This window comes from Anolis sagrei, chromosome 1 (assembly GCF_037176765.1).
Source record: "Anolis sagrei isolate rAnoSag1 chromosome 1, rAnoSag1.mat, whole genome shotgun sequence".
In the NCBI taxonomy this organism is placed as follows: domain Eukaryota; kingdom Metazoa; phylum Chordata; class Lepidosauria; order Squamata; family Dactyloidae; genus Anolis; species Anolis sagrei.
The window spans coordinates 230,902,527-230,923,548 of record NC_090021.1 but is presented as its reverse complement, the minus strand read 5'-3'; the positions used below and the strand labels follow the sequence as shown (position 1 = coordinate 230,923,548).

Below are 21,022 nucleotides of genomic sequence, written 5' to 3'. Positions count from 1 at the left end.
AAGCTTCTGGGCATACTAACAACAGAGAACAAGAATGGCACAGTAGGAGATGGGTGGCAGAATCTTCTATAGCCAGCTGTATTCCTGGGGTGGCATGAAGGATGGAAGTAATTCCACTGAGTTAGTTGCCAGCTGGTGGGGAGTTGGTTGGCACTTCCTGGCAGCTTGGAAAGAAGGGGAAGACGGGAGCAGAATGTATTACAGAGCAGTGGCTTTTAGGTGGCTCTGTTTCTCTGCTGAATGCAAATAGAATTCATGACAATTATATTCTTATCTATTTGCTAGTTGTATATTGCCTCTTCTGCATAGTTTGGAAATTCTTAAAGGGAGCCCCACTTAGAGTAATTCAAATGGGATGTACTTACTTACTTAGGCGATCCCTCGTTGGACGAGTAAGATGGTCTTCCATCATGGGTTTCCTTGTGGGTCCGCATGTGGCTGTGGAGCCCTATTCTTGCTCTGCATCTTCTTCCGCAGTGAGGGCATTGGTTTCCAGGTGGAAGGCGGTCCCGGTCGGGGTTGGCTTGACGCGCCTTCCTCCTGGCACGTTTCTCTCTTTCACCCTCCACTCGTGCCTCCTCGAATTCTGCAGCACTGCTGGTCACAGCTGACCTCCAGCTGGAGCGCTCAAGGGCCAGGGCCTCCCAGTTCTCAGTGTCTATGCCAGAGTTTTTAAGGTTGGCTTTGAGCCCATCTTTAAATCTCTTTTCCTGTCCACCAACATTCCGTTTTCCGTTCTTGAGTTCGGAGTAGAGCAACTGCTTTGGGAGACGGTGGTCAGGCATCCGGACAACGTGGCCGGCCCAGCGGAGTTGATGTTGGAGGACCATCGCTTCAATGCTGGTGGTCTTTGCTTCCTCCAGCACGCTGACGTTTGTCCGCTTGTCTTCCCAGGAGATTTGCAGGATTTTCCGGAGGCAGCGCTGATGGAATCGTTCCAGGAGCTGCATGTGACGTCTGTAGACAGTCCACGTCTCACAGGCATATAGCAGGGTTGGGAGGACAATAGCTTTATAGACAAGCACCTTAGTATCCCTACGGATGTCCCGGTCCTCAAACACTCTCTGCTTCATTCGGGAAAATGCTGCACTTGCAGAGCTCAGGCGGTGTTGTATTTCGGCGTCGATGTTGACTTTGGTGGAGAGGTGGCTGCCAAGGTAGCGGAAATGGTTGACATTTTCTAATGTTACACCATTAAGCTGTATCTCTGGCATTGGAGAGGGGACGGCTGGTGACTGCTGGAACAGCACTTTGGTTTTCTCGATGTTCAGTGACAGGCCAAGCTTTGTGTATGCTTCTGCAAAGGTGTTGAGAGTGGCTTGTAGATCTTCTTCTGTATGCGCACAGACGACATTGTCATCAGCATACTGGAGTTCTATAACAGATGTTGTTGTGACCTTGGTTTTGGCTTTCAGTCTGCTGAGGTTAAATAGCTTGCCGTCTGTCCGATAGATGATTTCCACTCCGGTGGGAAGCTTCCCATCAACAAGGTGAAGTATCATGGCGATGAAGATGGAGAATAAAGTTGGGGCAATAACACATCCCTGTTTGACACCCGATTCCACTTTAAATGGGTCACTTTGGGAGCCATTGCTGTCCAAGACTGTTGCCATCATGTCATCGTGGAGGAGCCGCAGGATGTTCACAAATTTGCTTGGGCACCCGATTTTTTGGAGGATGGTCCAGAGAGCGCTGCGATTCACTGTGTCGAATGCCTTTGCAAGGTCGATGAATGCCATGTACAGAGGTTGGTTTTGTTCCCTGCATTTTTCTTGGAGCTGTCGTGCAGTGAAGATCATGTCCACAGTTCCTCTGGAGGGGCGGAAGCCGTTCTGGGATTCTGGGAGGGTGTCTTCTGAGAGGGGCAGAAGGCGGTTTGCAAGGATTCTTGCGAGGATTTTTCCAGCAGAGGTTAGAAGGGAGATACCTCGATAGTTTCCACAGTCTGTTCTTTCCCCTTTTTTGAAGAGGGTGATGATGGTGGCATCCTTGAAGTCTGCTGGGATTTTCTCGGTCACCCACACTTTTCCTATGAGCTGGTGGAGTTGGTGTGTCAGCGCAGGTCCTCCCTCTTTAAAGATTTCAGCAGGGATCCCATCCGGTCCGCTGGCTTTGTTGTTCTTTTGTTGGCTGATGGCATTGCTGACTTCTTCCAAACTAGGCAGTGCTGCAAGCTCATCCCTGGTTTGTTGTTGCGGGATTTGTGAGAGGACCTCTTCGGCCACACTGGAGCTGCGGTTTAGGAGGCTTTGGTAGTGTTCTTTCCAACGTAGTGCAATTGACTTTTGGTCCTTCAGGAGTTTGGTTCCGTCTGATGAGCGTAGAGGCTGTATGCCATGGTTTCTTGGCCCATAGATGACCTTTGTGGCTTTGAAAAATCCTTGAGCATTATGGGTATCTGCCAGGTGTTGGATTTCTTCAGCCTTCTTTGTCCACCAGATGTTCTTGAGTTCTCTTGTCCTTCTTTGGACCTCAGCTTTTGCACTGGCGTAGATCTTTTTCTTAGCAGCACAGTTGATGTCTCTCTGCCATGTTTGGAAGGCTTTCCTTTTCTTGTCAATTAGCTGTTGGATCTCGATGTCATTTTCATCAAACCAGTCTTGATGTTTCTTGGCTTGGTATCCAATAGTTTCTTCGCAGGCTTGGATGATGGAGGTCTTCAGTTTGTTCCAATGTTCCTCAACATTTTCGGGGTGTACTGTGGGTAGATGGTCCTTGAGTGCTGTTTGGAGATGGGCTCGTCTGGAAGGCTCCTGAAGGGCTTGGGTGTTCATTTTGCGCCTTGTCTTCCTTCCTTGGAGTCTGCGCTTGGGAGCGATCTTGATAGCCATCGAGGATCGAATTAGCCTGTGGTCAGTCCAGCAGTCGTCAGCACCTGTCATGGCTCTTGTGAGGAGCACGTCACGGCGGTCTCTGGCGCGTGTGATTACATAGTCTAAGAGGTGCCAATGCTTTGACCGGGGGTGCTTCCATGATGTCTTGAACTTGTTTTTCTGGCGGAAGAGCGTGTTGGTGATGACAAGGTTGTGCTCCGCACATTTGGTGAGAAGCAGGATGCCATTTGAGTTGCTGTTTCCAACCCCGTCTTTTCCTATGGTCCCTGGCCACAGGTCGAAGTCTCGCCCGACTCTTGCATTGAAGTCCCCCAGGAGAATGATTTTGTCCTCCTTAGGTATCCCCGATAGGACGGTGTCCAGCTGACAGTAGAATTTCTCCTTGATGTCTTCGTCAGCATCTAGTGTTGGTGCATAGGCACTTATGATGGTTGCCCGTTGGTTTTTGGCAAGATCGATTCGGAGGGTTGAGAGACGTTCGTTGATGCCAGTGGGTGCTTCGGTCAGATGTTTCACCAGATCATTCCTGATAGCAAAGCCAACTCCGTGCAGTCTTTGGTCTTCTTCGGGCAGTCCCTTCCAGAAGAAGGTGTAGCCTCCTTTTTCTTCCTTCAGCTGTCCCTCTCCTGCTCTCCGGGTCTCCTGAAGGGCTGCTATGTCGATGTTGAAGCGTCCCAGCTCCCTTGCAATGATGGCAGTTCTGCGTTCGGGGCGTTCACTGCCATTGTTGTCCATCAGAGTCCGTACGTTCCACGTACCGAAGTTCATTTTCCTTTTTTGGCCGCAGGGTGGTGACCCCACTGGACGCGGCAGTCCAGTCAGGGATAAGTGAGGCAGACTATGTTTAGGGCACCTTTTCTAGCCCCCTCCCCATGTGGGGTGAGCAGAGTGGGTCCTCAAAAGGGCTGCTCAGTCGCGGATACAGCTGCCGAACTACTCAACTGCCTCGGACCTTGAGGTAGAACGACTGAGTCCGTACCCACCGCCCATGTGCCAGTCTGTGACTAGGGGCTTCCAGATTTCACAGTCCTGCCCCCGTCGCCACTCGCTGATCGCCATGGGACTTTGGTTGGTTGGTTTTTTTTCTTGGAAGACGCCTGTGCGTGGGTTTTTTAAATGTGTGGAGGTCAGTGCACAACTGATCAACACACAGACTTCACAGAGTGAGGTTCCACTGGTGATGTAGTTTAACACAATGACCGTGGCTTCTCAGTCTGTTGCAGCCTTCTTCCGCCTTCGCAGCCGTTGTAACATGTACCATGTTATCCTCCGCCTGCTCCGCCGTTGAGGTCTTTGGGTCTTCGGACTGTGCTTGGTCTGGAACCTCCCCCGCGGCCACTCCTGGGAGTGCACGACTCCAGTTGTTGTGCCTACAGGTTCATCGGAACGCGCAAGCCCCCTCACCACGACAAGGTGACAGTCCATCGAGGGGGAAATGGGATGTAACCAAGGCATGTGTCACTGTAGTCAGATCAGATAGCTCTTGAAAGGTGCATAACTGTCCTACTATTTTTAACTGAGAAAATGCTTTACTAGTTCTCACTGGAATCTGGGCCTCCAGACTCAATGCTGAATCTAAGAGTATACTCAAAATTCGATCCTATCTAATTTTGGGTATACTCGATGTAGCATAGGCCAAATCCCTATTCCCAGATCTACCACTAGAATGACCAGGAACATTCTCATATCTGTATTAAACCTCAAATAGTTCTCTCGTTCAGTTTATTACAGATTCCATGTACTGGTTAAACATGGAAACAACTTCCCTGGAATTAGGTGGAAAGGAATGATAGAACTTAGGATCATCAGCATACTAGTGACACCTGACCCCAAATCTCTGGAAACCTTTCCCATAAGTTTGATATAGATAGCATAGGGTACAAAACAGAAAGAAAAGAAACCCCTGAGACCAATGGCCAAGGGACTGGATAGGAATTCCCCTATAGGTTCTCAAAGAAGGACCAGAGCCACTGTAAGGCACCAAGAGTTCCAGAAGAACCAACATAGAGATATTTTCCCTGCCCAGTGTCCAGCGTAAGTCATTTACCAAGACAACCAAAACCATCCCCATTATGCTAGATTTGCTGCTAGACTGAAATAGGTCTAGATCAGTGGTTCCCAACCTTTGGTCTTCCAGGTACTTTGAACTTCAGCTCCCAGAATTCCTAATAGTTGGCCAAACTGGCTGGGGCTTCATGGAGGACCAAAGGTTGAAAACCACAGATCTGGATAATCTGTTTCATTCAGAAGCCAACATGCTCCAGTGCCTTGCCTGAAAATGGAATATTGAAGATTGGACAACAATTGTCTGATACCACGAGAACCATGGAAGTGTTCTTTTGAGTAGAAATTTTACAATACTCTTCATGAGCATGTTGCTTTTGCTTCATTGTAAGGATGCTCCCTTATCCAGTCCTTTTCTGACCATATGGATAAGCTAAGAGGAACAAAAATCTAGTACATGTATAGTAACTTTTACCTCATCAAAGATCCTGTCCACTTAATTGGAAAATAAGCAATACTGAACAAAGAGGGGGCAGAATTACATCCATCAGACCTAATGTCAAAAGGACAGACATTGTCCCACATGACATTACAATCCTAATGCTGTTTTTTAAAAAGTATGATAGAAATACTGGGGGCAAAGAACCAGTAATATACAGCCAGTTACTTATTTAGAAACAGAGTTCAAAGCATTATATATGGCTCTCCTCTCCCAACCTACCTTAGCCTCACAACAACTCGGTGGTCCCAGTCAGGCTGCAAGACAAAGACTGCACCAAGGATGTCCAGAACATTGAATGGCTCCATGTAAATTTGTATCACCCAAGTTTCAGTGCAACATTCTCATCATGATGGCACATTGGCTCTCAAGTCCTACCTTCTATGCCGAAGAGGCAGAGCCTGAGTGGCTATCATTATAAACAACGGTAGTAAGAACAAACACTGCTTAATGTTAATTAGTGCATTCTCCAAGTTTAGAGAGCTTCCTGTCAGTTATCTCAATGACCATTAGCAGCAGCAGGAAGCTTAGCATTTTCTGCCTCTCATAAGTAGAGAATGGAAGCTGAGAGAACACTTTTAAGCAAACCACTATGTGACAAGTTTATGCTTGAGGCAATATTTGAACTCAGGACTTTCTAAGTCCCCCAGTCACTACATGACCTAACAGGACACTCCAAGTACTTCATCTCATAATAGTCACATTCTCCCCTCCACTTTTTTTGTGAAAAAGGGAGTGTAAGACTATGCTCTGGCGAGTAAACTGAGGGTGTGACTATTATGTGAGGAAGAACAAAATATCAATTTTGCCTTCCCAAAAGTCAGCAATGAAAAATGAAAGGAAGAAACACAGTTGACTGAGTTGGTAGACAAATATGCTAACATCCTTCAGTCGGACCTGAGCACAAGCACTGTGGTCAAGAAATGGATAGCATCCCGGACAATGCTATATACAAAGAGGCTCAATAGGCAGGCTTTTAAAGAAGAAGCTTTTAAAGATCAGGCCGGGGGTGCTGTGGTTTTTAGTTTGAATACATTTTAATGGATTTTAATAGATTTTTTAAAAATACCAATGATAATTCATTTTGTTGTAATGTTTGTATATTTGTAATTTTAAGTTGTACTGAAATGCTTTTAATGTAAGATGCTTTGGGGCTCCTCGTGGAGAGAAAAAGTGGAGTATTAATAGTAGTAGTTGTAGTAACTATTTCACCTGCTTGGGCAGATTTGCCAGCAGCAACTGCATCTCCACCAAAGATGGCTCCATGATCATGCCTTCATAACATCCCAGATTGATTCTTGCAATACTCTCCCTACGGGACTACCTTTGAAAAGTGTTCAGAAAATTGCAGCTGGTGCAAACTACAGCTGTCTGGCAAGCTGCCGGGGGGAGGCGAAAAGTGGGGGGGAGAAGGCAGCATTTTACACCAGCACTCCTGAGCTTGCTTTGACTGGCAGTTTTCCAGGCAAGATTTAGGATCCTAGTATTAATCTTCAAAGCCCCAAGTAATATCTGTCAGTCATATGTGACTTCATCACTTATTAAAGTAAGTCGGTGAAGTCCTGCTCCATGCACCCCTGCCTCTCTCCATAAGAGAAAAATGGAGATAACGTTGACACTGTAAGAAACAGGAATATTTCTCAGAAGTAGCAACCTAGTTATAGAATCACTTTCTAAGAGAAGTCTCTGTGTTCTGATGCTCATAAGTAAGAATGCAGTCAAAGCATCCCTTGTGTTCCTTTTTGAGCAGAAAGTTGGTCCACATTTTTTACAACTCATACATTTGTCTGTACCTGGTCAGAGTTTCAGGAAATAGATTATTTAGCATCACTAAAAGAGATTTAAAACAAACCACGAGACTTGTGCTGCTCTAAAGACTAACAAATGTATACAAATGGCATTTGCTTATAGCAGATTTGTGTTCAGGACCATGGACAGCACCAGGAAGGCCATCTGAGTGCAACACCAAGAACAGCATCTTAAGCTCCAGAAAGCCTGTCCTTTCAGCCACAAGGACAGAATAAGGTGAAATGATAAGGGGCAAATTCTGAGACATATAGGCCTAAATAAAGAGCCAATATGGCAGCAAGATATATTCAGAGGAGATTTGCCATTGTCCTTGCCCAGGAGAACTAGAATCCATGACTAAGCAGGGATTTTGAGGCTGACACCTCACCCCCTGCTTCAGTACTCAAATCACTGCACAACAACATGACTTCTTTGGGGCAAAACAATAAAGGGGAACATGGCCTGCAGTCACCACAGTCTCAGAATTGCCACCACCTATGGGCCAAAGAAGTAGATTTAAGGAAAACGTGGGCCTTACCTTGATTTTGCAGTCTTGATGGAAATAGATGCTCGGGTATAACAATTTAAGCAATCCCTTTCTAAAAAATATTTTAGAGATTTGGGGGAGATATAAAAAACCCTAATGCCAGGTATTTCTCTTATCATGCCAGTTTTAATGACAGAAAACTTCCCAGAAAATTTTAAAAAAGAACTTGAAGTAGAACTTAATGGCAGAGGTTTAAGGAAAGTAAAAGACTGGGATCAGAAAATGGTAAATATGGAAAGAATCAAAGAGGAATTAGGAGACTTAGATTGGTATAAGTATCTACAATTGGGTAAATGGTCAAGTGATATAAGGGAAAAGTATAATGGAGGTAGGGAATACACAAAAATAGAAAAGATGATAACTCAAAGGGAGACTAAAGAAGAGAATATAACATTAAAAGGCACAGTAAGTGATATCTATAAACTGTTATTAATGTATGAACAGGAACAAGATTATTTGAAGGAAGTATGGGAAACAGACTTGGGGGAAAAATGAATAATCAAGAATGGGCAAACATATGGAATATGAGAATACTAAAAAATATGTCTATCAGAATTAAAGAAAATTACTACAAAATGATATGGAGGTGGTATCTAACCCCTATTAGATTAAATCAGATTGATAAAAAATATTCAAATCAGTGTTGGAGAGGTTGTCAGGAAATAGGGACGTATCTTCATATGTGGTGGTCATGTTACATTATACAAAAATTTTGGGAAAGCATATTCAAAGAAATAAGAGCAATAATAAAAATAGAGACTGAGATTACACCAAAATTAGCTTTATTACTTATACATGATAATATAATTCCCGTACAAGAGGAGAAAGAATTGGTTTCTAATTTGATAACAGCAGCTAAATTGTTGATAGCAAAAAATTGGAAGGAAAAAAAAGAAATTCAATTAGAAGAATGGTATAGGGAAATTTGGAATATAGCGATTAATGATAAGCTAACTTGCAATATTAAAATTAAAAAGGGAATATGTAAACAAACAGACTTTTGGAAAATATGGGGAAAATTTATCGAGTATGTGTTTAATGAGGGAAAGGGGTATAAGCCAGCAAGAGAAACAATGATATTTTGGAATGGTGAAACAATATGAGTTGGTTGGTCCTGGTGGAGGGGGCACAAACTAGGGGTAAGAGGAAGAGGGAGGAAAAAAAGTATCACAGAGAAACAACAGGAATGGACCATGGTCAATATCCAAAGAGTGCTCATCATTATGCTTCCAAAACAGAATAAGGTTGAAGGATGGGACATGTTTAGAATTTGCATGTTGTATATATGTTACGATTATATTGCATTTGGAGAGTGAAGAATGAGTAACTTGATTATAAGGATTGGTCAGATTCTAATTATTATTATTTTTTGTTTTGTAAATTGAGAGAAGTCTGAATTGATTTATAGTTAGTTGGAATTTGTAGTAGTTATAGAGTATAGGAATAATTTAGTGATAAAGGTATGTTTACTTAATGTGTTTATGTTAAATTGAATAAATGCAATAAAAATATTTAAATTAAAAAAAAGGAAATAGATGCTCGGAATCATGATGGCTTTGGATACGCTGCAAGCAGGGATTTTTTTAACAAATGGTCTTATAAAATTCATAAGTAAACATTTCTTTCCCCAGGTAGCCCAAAGTGACATAAATGGCTCTTCTCCTCCCCACTTTATCCTCACAAAAAAAACCCTTGTGATGTAGGTCAAGATGAGAGATAATGGCTGAATCCATGAGCTCCATCATTTGACCTGAGTTCTCCCAATCATAGTTCCAAACCACTTGGAGTGGGAATTGAACAGCCCCACGGGTGTTCTTTAACTCCAGGACTCAAGAGCTCTGTGGTTTGGAATTCCGGGGATTGCAACCCAACAACCTCTGGAGAGTTGCACAATTCCCTCTCTTATTCTTAACACAATAACAAAGAAAAACAATCCAAAATCACTCTTTGGGTAAGAATTTTGTTAGAACAAAGTAGAATGTCACAAAACAGTCAAACATTGTGACTCTTAAAACACTGCAGTGGCAAGAATAGATAGTCTCCAAATATTGTGTCCATGTCCAGTATTGCACTGCCCAGGTTAATGTACTTTAATGCAAAGTCCTTTGAGGTTCTGGTACCACGACATTCGGCTTTCAGAAGAGTATGTTTAATGCATCATGTGTACAAACAATATACGGTGTACCCATCAATTGTGATGGAGTCCAGAAGGTCAGCAACATAGCCATTGGTGATACTGAATCCAGATGGACAAAACCTGGGTAGGCCCAATGCATTGACAGAAGGCTGAATTCGTACTGTCAGGAATTAGCCAAAAGGCTTCCCAATTGACCAGTGTTCATGTTCCGGTGACATTGTTCCAGGGTCATAGAGAGAGCAAACTGGTTGACATGAACAACTATAGAGGTCTAGCCCATCATGATAACAACTGCATCATTTTCCACCTACACAGTGCCTTTAGAGTCAAAGCTCCCATATGTGTATGAATAATGAAGGTCGGGTGTCCTCCTAGACCAAATGCCTCACTCACTATCTTTCTCTCTCCCTAGGGTTCAGATAATGGTCAAGGCAGTAACTCCTCTGGCAAAAGTGAAGCTGTCAGGCATGGCCCAGCGAATATGGTGACAGTCAGCTCCGGTTCTGGCTCATTACCGGAAGATTAGTCTTTGATCCCATGAGGCCTGGCCAGGGGAGAGGTATTCTGGGAAGCAGGAAAGGTTAATTTCAGGGAGATTAGGCTCGTGCCTCACTGGGATGTGAAATTGAGGTAAATCTGTTCATCTGAATGAAAGGAACAGCTGCAGAACACAGCAGGGGATCTGCTAAAAATAGTCTGGTATTTACCTGTCAGAGCCTGGACATGCTTTGGGGGAGGCCTTGTGGCAGGCTGTGAGCATGTCTGTGCAAATATTGGGTCTGATCTCCAAGAAGTATAGGGATACCTCTCTTATTTCTCACTATCTATTTATAGAAGGATAATAGTCAGGGCTAGCTCTACTATTTATTTATTTATTTATTTACATTATTTATATTCTGTCTTTCTCACCCTGAAGAGGACTCAGGGCAGATCACAGAACACATATATGGCAAACATTCAATGCCGATTATACAATGACAAGACATTGTATATGAGGCAAGTGATTGTCTCAGGCACTAGATAGCAGTCTCACTCATGATATGATGCTTCCTCTAAAGGCCAAGCCACACAGCATGCCCTGAACCCATAACCCATCTATTGACCTCCCATATGTCAAGTTATCCTTTTGCATTATCAGTGCAGAGATAAGATGCAAGTGCCAGTTTAATTGAAAATTACAGTCATGTTTTCTGAGCCCCAGCTAGTCCACACCAGCCAAATTCCATACTAAAACTAAGTTGGTATCATAACGTTGGACAGGACCAAGAGGTTAACTAGTCTGGACTATACTATCTCTCTGCCAGCCCAGCCCCAACATTCAGTGTCATTCAGATGATAGATTTACATAAACAGAGAGTGTGGCTACTGTATGTGAAATAAACAGCTCAAACTCCAAAGTAGTCAGCAAAGGAAGTTTTTGTGTGTTATAGCTTATATGTTTAACTGTATTATTTATATTGTTTTATTTGCTTGCTTGTTTGTTGATGTATTGTTGTATTTGTATTTGACGGGCATAGCCTCATGTAAGCCACCCCGAGTCCCTTCGGGGAGATGGTGGTGGGATATAAATAAAGTTTTCTTATTATTATTATTTTATTAAGGTACAGAAAGTCATTAATGGCCCAGAAAGGATATATACTGCACTGTCTAGCTGCCATCATTGAGGAGTACCCAAACAAGTTAAAAGGCTATATTTGTATAGGCATTGCAGGGCTGTCTTGGGGTATTTTGCAGCTTGCAGCAGAGCAGCAAGTAGTACCTCCTCCTCATCTAAATGATGGGTACTCACAACCAGCTGAATTACTTTGGTATATCAGGCTGAACCCCACCCCCCTTTCCATGGCACTAAAATCAAGGGGAGAACAAATAATCAGTAACTAACAATTTACTGTCCTTTCATGGTGTGCTGAATCTGCTGCCTCACTCTGCTTAACGGAAGGACCAGCACTGTGATGCCGCACCTACTCAGATATGGATAACTGTCTGCCCAGCAGCAACTGACTGAAGTTAGCTCCCACGTAAGTTACTCTAAGGACTGCATGCAGATAAAGGCCGTGCTCCGAATGAACTGGGCCTGCCTCAGTTATAACTTGACAGCAGGATATAGCAAGCTGAACCCTGCATGGGACCCTCACTGAAAAGGGGGCTATAAAAGTCTCCCACTGTGACTGCCTCCCCAACACTCCCTACATTCAGAACAATTTTTTCACTCCTTCCCCCGCCCAAGAAATTATTCTGCAGAGCAGCCTCCTGCTGGGAAAACTGGCTGAGTTATGCTTAACTCCCACCTTCCTCTCTGTCACCTATAACCTGGGGATTGTACAAGCAGTTGCATCAGGCTGGAGGCAAAGCTGATGTCATGGGACAAGGTAGGGTGCAGGAAGTGAGAAAATCTGATACTGCTGATCCATTTGTGGGATGAGGAAGTTCCAGTACATAGCCCTGCCTACAAAGTGATGAGCTCCCAACTCCTCAAGCAGGATAGGTGGCCCACTTCAACCGTGTCATCTATACTCAGGCAAGACTTCTCTGAAGTGCCATTTAGCCCAAAAGGCTTATTCACCTCAGCGGAAAGACAGTACGAAGCAGGCAACCAAGGTTTCATTGATGGAAATCCTGTGAAAGGTACACTACATATTGTTTTGTTGAAGTACAAGACTGAGTAAACAGGGCATAAGTTATCTGCCACCTGGACCATGCTGGCACAACACAGAAGGTAGGTAAAGCTAGGAAAATTGACTTTTCTGGACTACAATTCCCAGAAATCCACATCTGAGGGATTGTGGTAATTATAATTCCAAAAGGTAGTGTTTTTTAGCACTGGAGACACGCAGCATCTATCAGGAAGATGAGCCAACAATTGTCTAGATCATAGTGCATCTTGAGTGGTTCTTTACCAAATTGTGTTGGGATTTCTGGGGATTTGTGAGTGCTGCTACCAGCTCCTATCTGCTCATTGGCGGCATTTCAGAGGGAGGCAGAAGCAGTCAAAGGGGGAGCAAGTTAAGAGTCAGCAATGGCTCAGAGCCCTCTATCACACACCAAGCTTGTTATGCAGAGGGGGCTTGGATACACACGAAAGGGAGTGTGGTGTCAAACATTTCAGCCTCTCTGGACCTGCTGCACAAGACTTGAAAGCTACCATAATTCAACAAAAAGGTTTCAACGGCTGCCTCTGGCATGAAGCTGTTGAAACGGAATTCATTTACAGATCTGACACTATCAGACAGCTCAATTTATACCAGGGCCTAGGAAATTTACTGTTTTGGACAACACTCGGAGAGTCTTCCAGCCAGCATGGCTACTACAGCCTGACAACTGAGAAGAAACATCATGCATCTGAGGAAGTGGATTATTGTCCTTGAAAGCTTAAACAATAATACACCTATAAGTCCTTGAGGTCCCTAAGACACTGTTGTTTTGTACTTTTGTGTCATTTCTGACTTATGGCACCCTATGATGCCATAAAGGCTTTCTGGGAGTTGTAGGCTAAAACACCTGGGGACCCATAGGTTGAGAACCACTGCCCTATGAGAACTTAATGTGAACATTTTTTGTCTCATGCAAAATGACATGGATGTGCACAAGTTGTCCCCATCCCCATGTGCATCTGGCTGTGCTTTGGTTGCACAAAATTGCTGTTCACTAACAATTAACATGGCACAAAAAGTCATAAGTCTGTGAAGATAAAAGTATGCACTATTTCCTTGATGCAGAATTTTGACCATCATTTATCTAACATTCTACATAACAATAATGTAAGGATGAACTGATCAATATATGTTTCACCCAACAGGAAACTAAGATGTGCCTTTGGCTGAAGTTAGGAAGGAAACTGGACTGGGATTTTCCAATTTTCTCTCTTTTTAAAAAAACTTCAGAAGGAAGTGGCTAGGAAGTTGAAGGATAGTGTCAGAGTTTTTAGAGCAGCATATTGTCTTAGATGGGGCATTTAGATCAGAAAAACCCCACTTCCCTCCTCCCACCCCAATGCCACACCAGGAACTAATAGGAAATTTAGGAACTGAGTCTAGGCTAAAACCATGTTGAGATTTCATTTTGCCATGCCAGCTATTCAATTTCCCCCTTACCTTGCTTAACTGTTTTGATTATCATAAATTTGTTGTTGTTGTTAACTATAATTGCGCATAGAGAGCCATGCTATCTGATATAGCAGCAAGGGAATGAGATGAACCAGTCAATTTGGGTGAACCCTTCTAAAGAAATAACAAACCTTGTTCTAATTCTGTGTACGCATCTTAAAGGACATTGGATTTGGAGCAAATACACTGCTGTCATTTCCCAAGGAATAAAGGCAGGCTAAGGAAAAGCTAAGAACCAGCATGTGGTTTGAGTTTGAGGCGTTTTGAACTTTGAGGACTTTGAGATTTGAATCCCTTCTTAGCCATAGAAAACCCCTAACTGAACTTGCTCAAGAAACTGCCACAGAGAGAGAGAGCTGCTCTCCAGCATCTTGCTATTGCTTCCCAGCATCTGCTGCCTGAGGCATCTGCTTCATTCTGCTTAATGGATAGGCCAACTCTGGAGGTGCGGGAACAGCTTGTGATAGTAGAGAGTAAGAATGGACTCAAGCCAATAAGAACAGTATTGAATAATCAGACTGAATGGCTAAAAGGAGGGAATAACATTTTTTTCAGGCCCATATGGAAGCTCTGTTTCTGCAAGACTGTCTGGTGTTAACTAGTTTTCTTCTACTTGACCAGTTGACTAGTTTACCTCCAGTTATTAACCACACCATCCTTACTATTTGCATTTTCCTGTATGACAGATACAGAAAATTTTCATGCAATATTGAATCTCCATTGCCCTTGGATTTCTACATGCTTGCACATAGTAAGGAAGGTCCTTCCAAGTAAAACTCTTGTCGAAAGCTTTCATGACCAGAATCACTGGGTTGTTGTAGGTTTTTCGGGCTGTATGACCATGTTCTAGAAGCATTCTCTCCTGACATTTCACCTGCATCTATGGCAGGCGTCCTCAGAGGTTGTGAGGTCCTCACAACCTCTGAGGATGTCTGCCATAGATGCAGACTAAACGTCAGGAGAGAATGCTTCTAGAACATGGCCATACAGCCCGAAAAACCTACAACAACCCAGTAAAACTCTGTTGCCCATGAAGTGACTAAATTTGATGGGCCTAGTGGTTTTCTATGTCCTTATGTTGCTCAGATTTTGGCATACACTACAAGAAAAGGTCCCATTTGGACAGCAAGTCTTAGAATCCCTGTTCCAGTGGGACTGGAGGGTTCAGGGATTTGAAATCCAGATAGTAGCTTTTTGGAGCACTGTACTTGACCATCTCAATGAAGTAAAATCACATGCTGGCATCACTTTGCTAGTCTTCTTTCCCCACTCCCACCCCAAAACGCTCACAGGCCCTGACCTCTGCCTCCACTGCATCCTGAGCTCTAACTCTGTATAGTCCACAGACTCTGACACCTTCCACCTTTGCTCATTAGTGGAATGTGAAAAACATTGACTTACATGCCTCCTTTGGCCTCCCCTCCTCTTCTCCCCTCCCCTTTGTCAGCTTTATTCACCGGAAACATTCCCATCAGCATTCATTGATCACTGGCTTTATGGCTCATAATCCTCACCCCATTGACTCAGGGCAGGCAGGCAGGGAGAAACAAGGGGCAGGATGTGGGACTCCTTTTTTGGGGTTATTATACACTGCAGACATGGACCCTTCCCTTTGGCAGCTGCTGTGAGGAGCCAGTGAGGAGGTGGGCAGTGAAGAGGGTTTATTTTTCAGCAATCTGACAGATGCCAGAATGTGTGTTATGGGGAGGGGATGAAAGGAAAGTTTGAGGACCATACACCTGTTTGCTAGCTTCATTCCTGGAAAAAGAACAAAAACAAATATTATCATACAGGCATTGGAAGTGCTGTATATGTCCCAAAAGCCCATTTCATATTCTATGCAGGCATAGAATAGGAAAAGGGCTTTGAGGGGATATATGGCACTGCTCCTACACTCTGTGGTGCCCCAAATGGGAAAGTGAGCACCCTACTTCTGCCCCTCTGACTTATATCCCACATGGCAGACTTGGCAGCATTATAGCCCAAACAAACTCAAAGCCAAGCCCCCACCCTCCCTAGTAAACCCATCACCATTGGCAATGATCTCGGTGGCATGGTCCAGGGAACATACCCAGGCTAACACTTTGAGACAAGCAGTGCCCACATGCCTGAGTCCAAGCACAGCATGAGAAAAAGATTTGTGACAGGTCACTGAGTAGTGCCATCTGGGGTGCTAAAGGAATCAACATTGCCCTGGGTGGAGTCAGGTGCCACCATCTCCCTTTGTTATGTTGGTGTTAGCAGGGGCCACCAGAGAGGCTAAACTCCAGCATCCTTGGAATGGAAGGGCATACTTGGCAATGGCTATGTGTGGAGGAGGAATACTCTGGAGACCAGGCTCAAAGGAGAAAGAGTTTCAGAGGGGCTCCTGGCATAGATGCTGATGGACAAAAACTGCTGCCTGTTCCCATTCTCTGCATCTCTCTCATCCTCTCAGTCCCACCCCCTGCCTTTGCCTTTCTCTGCAATGCTTCGATGCGAGGAGCGCCAGCCGCCTGACACCTGTGCGCTGTGCCGCTGCTCAGCAGCCTCACTTTGTTCTCATTATCGCAATGAGTGGAGCCGTCACACTGAATTAAGGCCCTTCCTGTGCAGAGCTCCGAGCCGCTGAGCACACAGCAACCAGCAACCACTGGGGCTCTCGCCACTCCTGCTCCTAGCAGCTCCTGCTGCTGTCTCTGCTGCCCAGTGCAACACCTCTCCATATGGAAAAATCAGGGAATAGGGACCTTTGGGGCATGCCAGTACATGGTACTGCCCTTGCACTCTGTGGTGCCCCAAATGGGACAGTGAACAGAAATCAATGACCATCATCCTTTTGATGCAAAAGCATGGGAAGGGGATGAAATGGACAGAAAATCAGGCCAAACTAGGGCAGAGAACAAAATGGACTACCTGACATGTTCACCGTTAAAACAACCCAATATAGTTGCATTTCACTTTCCTGTGGCTGCAGAGAGAGCCCAGAAAGGTAACTTTTTAATCACAGCTCCCATAATCCCCCACCATTTATATGCAATGGGGTTGGGGAATCTGAACTGTTAGGCTCAAAAATAACCCTCAGTTGGGGTGATTCCACCATATATATAGCAGAGTACAGAAGGAAACTTCATAACCTGCAGAAACTTACGTGTGGTGAAACTGGGATAAGCTTCTATTCTTAGGATGGCACAGGATTTCAGAGTCAGAATTTTAGGTTCAAAAATATTTATTAAAGTAAAAGAAATACATTATCGATCAAAAAGGTATTGGAGCTAACTAGCTTGCTGAATCTCATCTTCTAAAGAGGAAAAAGGGTAAAAAGTCCATGCAGCTACATTTTGCCTAGAGAGGCAAATGTGCATCCTCCTAGGAAGAAAAAAAAAAGCAGAGGAGAGAAAAATGGTGGAGAGACCGCGTGGTCAACCCAGGGCAATAAAAATACCTTTAAAAAAGGAAGTCCCCTCACAGAATTACATTGCTACATCATCAAAGGGGGAGGGTACAGTAGCAAGGAGGAAGAGTAAAGACAAAGCCCTTTTGGGAATCATGCATAGGAATGTAAGTTGGGGGAATCCCTCAGCCTAATCCTATCTCTTGTCTAGCTACTCATTGAGGTCTGGAAACTTGATGACACAAGAGGCTTGTGCAGTCTAGGGATGAAACCCAGTAAATGGGATTCTGGGAGTAGCCCCAAAATATAGCCATCATGGGGGCAGTAAAGCTAAAAAGAGAAAGAAAAGGATATCTAACCCTTCTCTCTCATTAGAGTTTGATACAAGGTATAGGCCCTTTTCATTTGCCAAGAGATGTCCAAGCCTCCCTCCAAAAATGATACAATACTCATGGATGGTGGAGAAAGACCCCCAGGTTAGCTGCCTTTTCTACTCCCAGATTTACTGAGCTGTGTATACAACAGGGCACCACAAAACATTAACTCTCAAATGAGAGCTTTGAAAAATAACCAGTTTCATCTATAACTGCCTGAACTTCTAAGCCACGCACATTCAGGTTGATTGAAAAAAGGCAGCGTAAAAATGCTGTAAATAAAAATAATAGGTGTAGGTATAGGTATATATATAGGGTTAAAGTTAACCAACCTAGGGAGTTAGTATCAAGTTTTTTTTATTGTACCAGGATATTCTAATTGCACTGGAATATTTTGGAATAAACAAAGCATGTGTGGATCACCAAAATAAAACCAGAAAGAACAGGAAGAAGATCTGGTTTCTGGACTTTTTAATCAGTGTATATGCACTCTTCTAATTTGAGAGAAAGCCCTATTGAATTCAGTGGAAAATAACTTCTAAAGTGAATGGTTATGATAGTACATTGAACCTATCTAAGCCAGTGGTTCTCAAACTGTGGGCTTCCAGATGTTTTGGGCTTCAACTCTCAGAAATCCTAACAGCTGGTAAACTGGCCGGGATTTCTGGGTGTTGTAGGCCAAAACACTGGGAGACCCACAGGTTGAGAACCACTGATCTAAGCAATGGTAGAATGGTGCTCTGGGTCCTAAATTCAAGCTGTCATATCCTCCCAAGTGCAAACAAGGTACATCATTCTTTTAAAGATGTGTCCCCCCTTAAAAAGCAGTGAAGTGGTAAACAAAAGTCTTAAAGAATAAATATTAGTGCCACATTTTTCTTTTTTTAAGTGTGACATCCCAGTTGAAGAGTAGGAAGCAAGTAGCAACAGAAACAAATGAAACAAAAATCTGATATTAACAGATAGTATCAAATTATCCATTAAACATCTTGTCAATGTGAGCAAGAGTCATATTTCATCAAAAGAAGGAGGAAGAAGTAGCAAGGAAAGTCCTGTCCTTTTGGACCAATCCCCCAGTGCTAAAATGAAATGTTTTGCTTTGAAATGACCTAGTAGGCCAAGCCACCAACTCTACCTGTGGTGCCCGGCTGACCTGGAGTGCTGATCGGCAGGAGGCTGGGGTGAGGTAGGACTGGAGGAGCTTCAAACTGCTAATAGCATTTTTAGCCTTGCAAGCAGAGATAATGGAACGGCTGTTCAGAAGCACGTACGGGCTGCCTGCGGGGTCAGATCAAGTCCTTCTTCCCTCCCCTCTGCAGGCACTTAATTCCCCTTTATTTGGTGGTGAGGGGGAGGGGGGGGAGTCTCGTCCAGATGGAAAGTGAGAAGTCAGGCCTAGCAGCAGGCAGGAGCTACCATTTATCCAAGGAAACAGAAACCTCTTCACTCTGGTGTCAACATTGAAGTATAGAACACAGGTGGCAATGTGGAGTTGCTTACGAGAGATGAAACTGGCAAGAGCGACAGGCAAGCCAAGGAGATTCATCACAAGGCAACTTCCTTGGGCTCTGCACCTGTTTCTAGACACAGGGTGGAAGAACTGGCTTTTTCTTACTCTGAAAATATCCCACAGAGGTTGTAGAGGGAGCACAAAGACTAAAATGGTGCCTAGGTTACTAAGCCTTTTCAGTTTCCTAGAGAGACATTTTACCCAAGCCTTTGGTGGCTTGTTCCAAACTCAGGAGGTACCAAGGCCCTTATAGCAGCAAGGCAGATGCTGCTACTTAAAGCTGAGAAGCATCTACAGATTTCTTCAGAAGCCACAGAAATGAAGTCCCCCAGATTTAAGAGCTGTTTAACCTAAGACTTTTCAACACTTGACCTGGTTCAATCCAACTAGGATGAAAGAAAATAATTTCCCATCTGTGAACCTAACCTTTGAGAATAAATTTTGCTTTGCACTAACAGATTGGAAATGCTAAGCCTTTTCACACATAATTCATGTAGACCCTGGCTTACCAAAGCAACCAGTTATCCTCTCCACTCCAAGGCCCAGAATAACTTCCCCTAGAAGCCTTCAAAGTAGTTGTTCACCTCTTTTAAGGTTGCAAGACTCCTGTCTAATAATTTACTGTCTAATATTTAACTGTTTTCGAATTTTGGATTGGTTTAGTATTTTTGGCCATTCATGCTGGAGGGTCCAGAGGGGCAGAAGACTGGGGCTTGGACAGACCAGCATTGCTCACTCCTGCTGAATCAGCAGATCACCACAAGTCTGCTTAGCCTGGGAAACCATCATGCCCTTCACACAACTTTTATGGAGCATTCCCCATTTTACAAATCCAGAATATAACTCATATGAGATGACTCACTGTTTTGAAATCCCCAGCATCACACGTCTCATTGCTGAACTTGCATTCCACCAGCATCTGCTCCATCTGGTGCCCAGCACGCCTGTAGAGCTCCTTGAAGTCAAAGGGGAGGTTCCTTTCTGCCTTGCTCTTCTTCAGCTTCTGGCTCAGCATCTCCAGGATTTCTGGGTCTGTGTTTTCTGGTGCAGCAATCCTGTCAGAGCTATCCAGGAATCCCAGGAGCTCTCCAGCCCAGTAGAGGTCATGGCCAGAGAGCTGGGAGAAGCGAAGTGGATTGATATTGCAGAGGGTGACAGCTGGGAAGGGCGTGCCACCAATGTGCTCTTCCTCCAGTGCAGTGTCATGGGGGTACTGAAAGTAGAAGGCCACTCGCTCAGCATAGACATGGATGAGAATAGCAAGGCAGCCTAGGAAAGCCACAGTCCACAGGAAGCTGCGGGAGGTGTAGTGCCTCGGACAGATGATATGCCTGATGCCATGCAGGGTAGACTTCCTGGCAAACTCTTCGAGGCTGGGGACTGATTGAACCTCATGAAGCGAGTGCACTGCATGGGGAACATCATCAAGATGCTGGACTGGCTGGGTCATGACAGATAGATGGGACCAGACAGGTCTATCATCTGGCCAGGCAGTCCCTGGCATAATGGAGAAGAGAGAGAAGAAATCCAGGCCCAGCTGAAACAAGAGGTCTGCAGTTAGGAGGAGCTTTTAAGCTCTGGATGGGCTGCTGATCAGGGCAGGGCAGGGCCCCCTCTCCATTTAGCCTCCGTGTTCTCTACTGGCAGCCTCCTGCTCACAGCCACAGGGCGGGGAAAGAAATCTGGCCCGGTGCTTCTGCTGTGTTCCCTCTTGGGAGACTTAAGATGGTAAACATTCTCATGCAGGGCAATTAGCACAGCCGGATCCCGGAAGAGCTGTACCGGATGGGAGGCGGGGAGCAAATGTATCCCTCCCAAACCACAGACTGAGTCCATCTCTGTCCCCGTGGGAC

The 21,022-nt window shown here is 44.4% G+C and overlaps 1 protein-coding gene across 1 annotated transcript in view; it reads right to left on the bottom strand.

Annotated features, from left to right (window-relative positions):
- ASIC4 (acid sensing ion channel subunit family member 4) overlaps positions 1 to 20,646 on the bottom strand; it is a 321,232-nt gene extending 300,586 nt beyond the window's left edge. Inside the window, exon 1 of the mRNA XM_067460863.1 lies at positions 20,032 to 20,646. Within this exon, the coding sequence (XP_067316964.1) occupies positions 20,032 to 20,619 (588 nt within the window). The 5' untranslated portion in view covers positions 20,620 to 20,646. The remainder of the gene's footprint in view (positions 1 to 20,031) is intronic.
- Between the last annotated feature and the right edge of the window lie 376 nt (positions 20,647 to 21,022).